Source organism: Strix aluco, chromosome 5 (assembly GCF_031877795.1).
Source record: "Strix aluco isolate bStrAlu1 chromosome 5, bStrAlu1.hap1, whole genome shotgun sequence".
In the NCBI taxonomy this organism is placed as follows: domain Eukaryota; kingdom Metazoa; phylum Chordata; class Aves; order Strigiformes; family Strigidae; genus Strix; species Strix aluco.
Window position 1 is genome coordinate 53,213,124 of NC_133935.1, and position 8,546 is coordinate 53,221,669.

Sequence of the window (8,546 nt, forward strand, 5' to 3'; positions counted from 1 at the left end):
TTACTCTGTGTTACTTTTTCTCCCTTTTCTGCTCTGTGCAGATGATTTTCCTAAACCACAGATCACTGTCCAGCCAGAAACCCAGTCAGCAATCAAAGGCTCCAATTTGAGTTTTGTATGTTCAGCAGCCAGCAGCAGTGATTCCCCAATGACTTTTGCATGGAAGAAAGACAATGAATTACTGCAAGATGCTGAAATGGAGAATTATGCACACCTCCGGGCACAGGGCGGTGAAGTGATGGAGTACACTACCATCCTTCGACTGCGCAATGTTGAATTCAGTAACGAAGGGAAATACCAGTGTGTTATTTCAAATCATTTTGGTTCATCCTACTCTGTCAAAGCCAAACTTACAGTAAACAGTAAGTATGTTACTTTTTGCTTGTGGACTTAAAGTAGAATGATTTTAATCAAGATATGTAAACATAATTCTTTCCATTTTCATCATCTGTGTCTTTTAAAAGATCCCTTAATAAGCAGAGATTATTTCTTAAAATATCTCTACTTCCAAGATCACCATTCAGTTTTACATCTGGCCCCACTGTGCTGAACCATAGTGTAGGCAAAAACAAATAACAGACCCAATTCATAGTAAATCTGACAAAATCTATGTAATAAAATGGAAAAACATTAATCTTTTCTTCACAGGAGGTAAGTGTATACTCTGTTTCAAGGTACTATGGAAAGGTCATGTAGGAGGCTGTTAGCAGAAATGAGATTTTCATCCAGGCGGTCTCACATACTTCACAGCTCATCCCTTTCTCTCTCTTGGCTACCGATAAATTTAGGTTGTGTCCTTCTCCAGCATTTTTAGGCCCAAGAAGAGTGTTAAGAAAATGCTGTGCAAAAAAGAAAAATTACTTTTCATTTATTTATTTTGGTTTCACTAACTTTTCTTTAGTGCTGCCTTCATTTACAAAGATCCCAATGGACTTAACCATTCGAGCTGGAGCAATGGCACGTTTGGAATGTGCTGCAGTTGGGCATCCTGTCCCACAGATTGCTTGGCAGAAAGATGGTGGAACAGATTTTCCTGCAGCACGCAAGAGGCGCATGCATGTCATGCCTGAAGATGATGTATTCTTTATTGTTGATGTAAAGATCGAGGACACAGGCGTTTATAGCTGTACAGCTCAAAACACCGCTGGAAGCATTTCAGCTAACGCAACATTAACAGTACTAGGTAAGACATTGGCAATCCTTCATGGCATAATCTCTTTGAAGAACAGTATTGCTGATTATAATAAGTATCAGCTGATTATAAAAATAGCAATGTTATGAAAGAGCTGTATAGAAATAAAAATATTTTGAAACAATTTGTATTGATACATAGTTATAGATTAGAAATATGGACTCCAGCACACAATCACTACTATGATGCAAAATAATAAAAGCTAGTTATGTTTCTCAGTGTGTACACAAAGTCTGATATGAGGGGGCTGGGGGGAAGGGGCTGTTATTTTTGTTTAGAGACAGGAGATTTTCTTTAACTTTCAATTTTGTGATGTTTTGTTAACCATCTTTAATTGAGTTCTCTGCAATCTTGAGCATGTATGATGTGGCCTTTTTACCTTCTGAGGTAATCGAGCATCTAGGTCTGATCAATTGACAAGTAAACTGTAAGCTCTAAATTCAAATTCTTTGAGTGTGTTTTTTCTGAGAATGAGAGTAAGCTCCATTAGGCCTTACCGATGCATTTAATTCAGCTTTTCCTCTTGAGATGTGAAGGGACATATTCCCATTCTTGCAAGGTCATTTAGAATATAAGGCTTATGCTTTCTTTTCAGAAACACCATCATTTTTGCGGCCTTTACTGGATCGAACTGTAACAAAAGGTGAAACTGCAGTCTTGCAGTGTATTGCTGGTGGTAGCCCTCCACCCCGACTGAACTGGACTAAGGATGACAGCCCTCTTGTGGTAACGGAAAGACATTTTTTTGCTGCAGGCAATCAGTTACTGATTATTGTGGATACAGATGTAGAAGATGCCGGGAAATACACTTGTGAAATGTCTAATACGCTTGGAACGGAACGAGGCAACATCCGTCTTAATGTAATTCCTACTCCCACCTGTGATTCTCCTCAAAACATTGCCCCATCACTTGATGATGATGGATGGGCCACAGTTGGCATTGTGATCATAGCTGTGGTTTGCTGTGTGGTGGGCACTTCCTTGGTGTGGGTGGTCATCATCTACCACACCAGGAGGAGAAATGAAGATTGCAGCATCACAAATACAGGTGTGTAAACCGAAGGTTTGCCTTGGAAAGGAAAAAAAATGTTTGTGGTTGCTTTGCAGTGACTTTAGTGTAGGAACATTTGTGTGCTTTGACTCAGAGTCAGAAGAGTGAACTACTTGTTAACTTCAGCACTTTGCTGACAAGTTTAAAAATGCTTCTACAAACTCTGAAGTATGCTGATGGCTTTTGTGTGTTTTGCTTCCCCACAGATGAAACAAATTTGCCTGCTGACATTCCAAGTTACCTGTCATCCCAAGGGACACTGGCTGAAAGGCAGGATGGATATGGTTTATCTGAAAATGGCAGTCATCATCAGTTCCTCACAGCTTCTGTGGGAGGCTATTTCTTGCAGCAGAGGGACAGTAACGGTTGGTGTAAAATGTTAAGCAGATTTTCCATGTTGGTTGAGTAGCTGCAGTTTGGCTATTGTCTTTCTAGCTAATAGAAATAGCACTAAAGAAACATCTTCACTGAAGTTTAAGAGAGGATATGAAATCTATTGCTTGAACAAGATAATAACAGAAACTTTGTTCAGTTCATCCAAATGACGTTATGGCTTTGCTTAAATCATTAAGATTTTCTCTAGTCTCAAGGGTACATTTAAACTGATGATCACATTTCTCAAACAAGAGTGTGCAAAAGGAATTACAACAGCATGTCTTCCTCTGTTACAGCTTGAAGGATGTTTTTAATGCAGTGTAGGCATGGGTGGTAATACCTGTGTAACTTTAGTATAATATAACTAATTAAAGTTTCCTGTTAGAAAAGTCATCGAGGTCAGAGTTAATAAAGGGTTTAAGGTGACTGCAAGTTAAAAGCTGCAGTACATCATGTGTATACATCTGGCCCCTGAGAATCCAGAACATACCTGGGTTAGGGAGGAAAAGCCACCTTGCTGTGAAGGGGTTGGAGTCAAGATACAGTCAGGAGTTGGGGCAGGTGGGAATGGAGCAGTGGTGAGATAGTTCTGCAGTTGTAGGGTAGTGAGAGCAGCAGCCTCTTTGTGGGGCAAGAACAACAGACCATGTCCACAGTTTTCAGGAACCATTGAGCTGAAAGTCAGTGTAGCTGTTCAAGCAGCCACGGACTCCCTGAGATTCTTCCACCCAGGACTTTCTTGTTAGCACTCTGTGCTCCACAGGGTGGCTGTGTGACAGAGCATGAGCCTGCTTTCAGTGTGTTGGAGGAAGGAGGTCCCTGGTTCTGATCCCTGTGATTGGGTTTGTTGTTTTATCCAGGGACTGTATAATGAGGCAAAGTGTGACACATTCTCTGTCAAGCTAATGAATTGAACACTTGTTAGAATTAGAATTCTTATCAAAAGGTTAGGTTAAACTTAAGCAAGCTCTACATGCACTACAAAATTTAGTTGAACAGACAGGGTTCTTGAAAGAACAAAACTTACTCAAGAAACTGTAAGCTGGAGCTTAAGAAGAGACCATATGCTGACATGTCAATTTTATTTTTAAGGCATTTGCCATCTAGATAATGGAAGTGAAACAGACTTGGAGGGTGTTGCAGATCCATTCCTATGCCACTATCTGGGGACTTCAGGGACTTCGTATTTAAAAGGAAACACATATGGCTCTGAGGCCTTTGAAGCCTACAATGCAAGTAAGTTGGAGGGGAAAAAAAGTTTTAGTCCTAATTTGATCTTGTGCTATGATGAATCTATATTAAAACAATTTTTCATTCTCTTTAGGTTGCAGCCCTGACCAAAGAGCAGCATTCCTGGATCCTTATGAGACGGGATATTTAAAGAAAAAGGAATGCTATCAATACTCACCTCCACTGGAAGATCCCTTTGACCCGTGTGTTGGCATTATTGGAATGCAGGCTACAAGTAGCAAATTGATTAACTCCATTTATACTCAAAATGAAGGAACTGGACTAAAAAGCAAAAGTCTGAACTCAGACACATTTGATTTAAACAGAAGTTTGGAACCCTCATCTATTATCAGTAACAGCACTTTCATGGGTACGTTCTAGCTATTGGTTTTTATTCAACTGCTGGTATCCTTGCTGTCTTGTTTCCTGCTTCCGACACTAAGCAAAACTGATTTCATAGCTTTTTCTTTCCCACTCCTGCAACAGGTAATTCTGTAATAGTGTTTAGATAGTCATACAGTGAAAAAACTAATTGTGCAATTTTGTGTGGGTTTCTTTTTCTGAGTGTCCGTGAATTTAGTAAGATAATACAGCATGTGCAATATAAATACTTTAGAAAGGAGGAGAGACAGGAAGTAGCTGAGGAAAGGCAGAGTTGTCCTTGATGTTTTGCATGTGTTCCTGTCTCTTTGTTTTCTTTATCCCTCTTCCTCCCTGAGTAACTTGCAATACTGCAGTATCTATTTTTAAGGCTCACACAACTGAACTGTACACGTAGGGTTGCGCTCTCTCCACTGCAGTGCATGAGGACAGTTGGATGCTCCAGAACTCAGGGTGCCCTCTGGATCCTACTGGGAGTTAGCCAGAAGATGGGCCCTATCCTGTGTTGCAAAGGGAGCAACTTGGGGCTTGGTGAGAAGCAGAATTGACATACATCAAAGGAGTCCTCAGGTCAAACATGGTAGTCAAGAGAGGTGGTTCACCTCCAGGTGTAACTGTGAGTCCTCTTCTGCTTCTCGGGAAACCTGACTTCTAAGTAGCATTAGATACAATGTCCCAAATATTTGACATTCAGGAACAGAAAAGTGATTACAGTAAAACTGCGTAATGAGCGTATTTACTTTACCAGGAGATTTTAATAGCTTAAACTTACATAAAAATTTCAGCAATGGTGTGATTCTTATCTTTTATCTTAATATAACTAGAAGATTTCCATAAATGTTAGGGTACTTACTTAAATACACCTTAACAAATTTCAGACATACCAGAAGTTTTGCCTGACATGCTAAAGGTGTGCAAGGTCCCAGGAAGGCTCAGGGCAGGTGGGGAGACTTGAACTCCAGTGTATGAGGAAATATTGCGTAACAGGGTGAGCCAGAACTATTTACCCTTCAAAGGAAAGCACTGTGGAAAAAATGCCCTCTCTACCCCTCCTTTGTCTTCTTCTCTTACGGTGTGTATGACAAGGGTTGCTGAAGCTTAGTTCAGGGTTTACAATTTTAATCCAAGTTGCAGGGAGAGGTGGGGGGAGGGGGGAAAAGCGTTGCTTTACCTTTTAAGCTCCCTAAATTTTGGGTGTTGATTTGGTTGGTTGATTTAAAACACATATAATCCCACATACTGCTTTCATCCCACTGATATCTGAACGCCAAGTGTAGCCCTGGTACCATGGATTGTCTCCTGGCTGGTGTGTCAGCATGGTTGATCCAAGGCCTGGCTCTGCTGGCTCTGCGAGGGGACTTGGGGAATGTGCATCACTGGGCTCTTTGTTCTCAGGGGGTGGGGAGGGAGGTACAAGCTCTGAAGTTTTCCCCCTTCTAAAGCCAGATGTTTGGACTATAAAACATTGCAGATGCCATGACATCTGGCAGAGGCCCTGGGACTACACATGGCCTCCTGGCTGCCTGCCACTATTGCTGTGGTGGGACTGTTCAGATAGTGCTTTACCACATGTCTCCTGTAGAAAGTAGTTCTACTGTATGTGAGTGCCCAGGAGTTAATACAACCTCGAGGGCTCGTATTCCCGTTTCTGCCCTAAAAATCTATGCAGAGCTACTTCTTTTGTCAGTTCTTTGAGCTACTACCCCACCCAAGTTGCATCACTGTGTTGGATGCTTCATAATCGTTACTACTCTTCACTCAAAGCGCCTATGTTAGACCTGTGAGATGGTGGCTGTGGAAGAAGTCTTAATAGATTTCTTGTCTTTAGTTGTGGATTTGCTTCTTCAGCACCATTGTCATCAGATCCAGCCCTCCTTTTGCCTCTACAGTCACAATGAAGACAGCTGGCATTAACATCACTGTTGATGCATGAGCCAGAAAGTTCACAGCTTGGATTTATTTTTTTTTAAAGACAGGATTAATTTGTAGCTTTGGTACTGTGAGGACCATCCTCTCATGTTGTGTTAGAAGCAAAATTGCTTTGCAAATCATTGATGCAAATATGGACATTGTCCAAATCCATTTTTAGTAACTTCTCAGATTGCAGTTTTAATTGAAACCTTTGCTTCAAGCCACTAAGCAAAGCTAGAAGTATGGCTTTTTGGCTGCAGAATTTATTAATGATTGCAGCGTTAACTTATTGATAAAAACTGAGTTCCTCAAAATCAGCCTGTGGCACACTGTCCTCTGAAAATAAATCTTTTGAGTGTCACAGACACTATGACTTGTGGTGGCTGTATCTCTTCAGTGAAAAAAGAGAAGGCCCTTCTTGCAGAGGTTTTGATGCTAACACCTTCCCAATGATGAAGAGTGGTAGGCACAGTAATTATTTTGTGGCTAGTGAATCCAGATAATTATTAATGAAGGTTCAACTGAAATGCCAAATTCTCTTTGGCCTACACCTGTTGTAGCCAGTTCGGGGCAGAGATGAACAGGTGTGAATGGAGAATTTGGCTGGTGGGACCTTTATTATTAATGGGAGATGCTAGCCAGAAAAAGATTGGTTTAGCATTCAGATTGAACAGTGGGAGGATGTTGTATAACCCTATTATACATGTTGGGTTTGGTTTTTTATTTATTCATGTGCCATTTGTTCACTGAAGAACAAACCAGGGAGACTGTTGTGACTTTGCATTAGAAAGTGTCTTGTGATATGTTTGCAGTTTGGTCTGTGTGCACACCTCCCCCCTTGCCACCTTCCCCAAAGAAAAATGGGCATGGAAGTAGGCATGAAAACAAAAGTAATGAAGTTGTGTGTGGCTATACGTTTACTTGGGAAATGTTTTTAATGTCTCAGGTGGCAGAACCTTGCCTTATGCTTGTGATCACATGGATGTTTTCTTTTAAGCGGTAAAATAAGTTAAGTAAAATCTCACTTTTGTGAACTTTTACCTGTGCTGATCCTTGGCTTGCATTCTAACATGCAGCGCTTAGTGACACACAAAGCTGTTAGCATTGGTGTTTCTGTACTTACTCACTTACTGTCTTTCAGGGACATTTGGAAAGTCTTTATGGAGGCCTCAGCTGGACTCTCTTTCAAGTTGTAGACAGCCAGCAAATTGTCAGCTAAAAACCTCCCGTAATAATCCTCATGCCTCACTGGACTTAGATGCAGAGGGAGACGAAGATGGAAAGGAAAGGACAGTTCCTAGAGGAGAAAATAGCATTTATACTTACAAACAGTCCTTTGAAAACTTTAGGACTTCTACTTTCCAATCCTGTGATTTGGATACATAGCTCCTTTTGGACCTGCCATTGATTTCTGGAACCAAAGAAATACTTTGACATACTACTACCTCAGTGTGGAATTTTATTTAAAAAGGGAAGAAGGAAAGGAAGGGAAGAAAGAAACCACGTGATGCTATGAATTCAGAACAAACAAATGCATTTTTATTCAGATAAAGCATAATTGCCAAAATGCTCTACATTTTTATACAGGGAAAACATTCCTTATAAAAAATACTATATTTCTAATTATTTTATAGCTTTGTTTTATGCAAATAATATCTTTGTAAATTAACGGTGTAAATAATACAGCATATGTATTTCTATGTCAGACTTCATTTTATTGAAATGAGTAGTAAGCATTCTAATTTTGTACTGTTACTTGTACCTTTTTACAAATGGAAACTCCATGCTGTTTGCAGGTATCATGCATCTTATTTGCACATTACTTTTAATAAAATATGCTGCCATCTGGTCTCTGACCAACATTAGTGTATGAGGAATGAAAAGTGTGAATTATGTTTGTAGATCGTATTGCATATGTAGGTGCCTTCCGTGTCATGTTTGCACCATTATTTGACTAAAACCTGTATCTTTAGATTTACTGTGTTAAATATATTCAGCTTCTAAGAGTGGGTGTGGTCCTGCCACAGCTATGGGTAAGGTGGCATGAAGCTTTGCCAAAATAAGTATGCAAATCTTCCACTTTGTGAATTCCCACTATCAGATGTGTGTGCACATGATCTCAGTTTTCCTGAACATGAGGCTGTAATACCAACAGTCTGCCTGCCCATGCCTGTGTGCAAATAGTGTGCATGCATCTGGTGGAGGATATGCACAGTAGATGCATAAATCCATATCAAGCTATTTAGTAAAAGAAGAGAAAAGGCACTAGGTACCTGCCTGGTAGCATCACTCTTTTCTAAGTGGCTTAGCATTAAGTGTTTGCCAGATGCACAGTGCATGCCTGAGTCTTTGCTTTCCCATACCCTTTCTCCCCTTTTTGCTTCTGCAACCGCTTCTACACCTAAC

The 8,546-nt window shown here is 40.4% G+C and overlaps 1 protein-coding gene across 1 annotated transcript in view; it reads left to right on the top strand.

Moving 5' to 3' along the window:
• LRIG3 (leucine rich repeats and immunoglobulin like domains 3) overlaps window positions 1–8,010 on the top strand; it is a 47,128-nt gene extending 39,118 nt beyond the window's left edge. Inside the window, exons 13-19 of the mRNA XM_074825457.1 lie at window positions 42–362; window positions 902–1,183; window positions 1,788–2,240; window positions 2,450–2,608; window positions 3,711–3,854; window positions 3,943–4,218; window positions 7,282–8,010. Of these exons, the coding sequence (XP_074681558.1) occupies window positions 42–362; window positions 902–1,183; window positions 1,788–2,240; window positions 2,450–2,608; window positions 3,711–3,854; window positions 3,943–4,218; window positions 7,282–7,526 (1,880 nt within the window). The 3' untranslated portion in view covers window positions 7,527–8,010. The remainder of the gene's footprint in view (window positions 1–41; window positions 363–901; window positions 1,184–1,787; window positions 2,241–2,449; window positions 2,609–3,710; window positions 3,855–3,942; window positions 4,219–7,281) is intronic.
• Window positions 8,011–8,546: the final 536 nt, after the last annotated feature.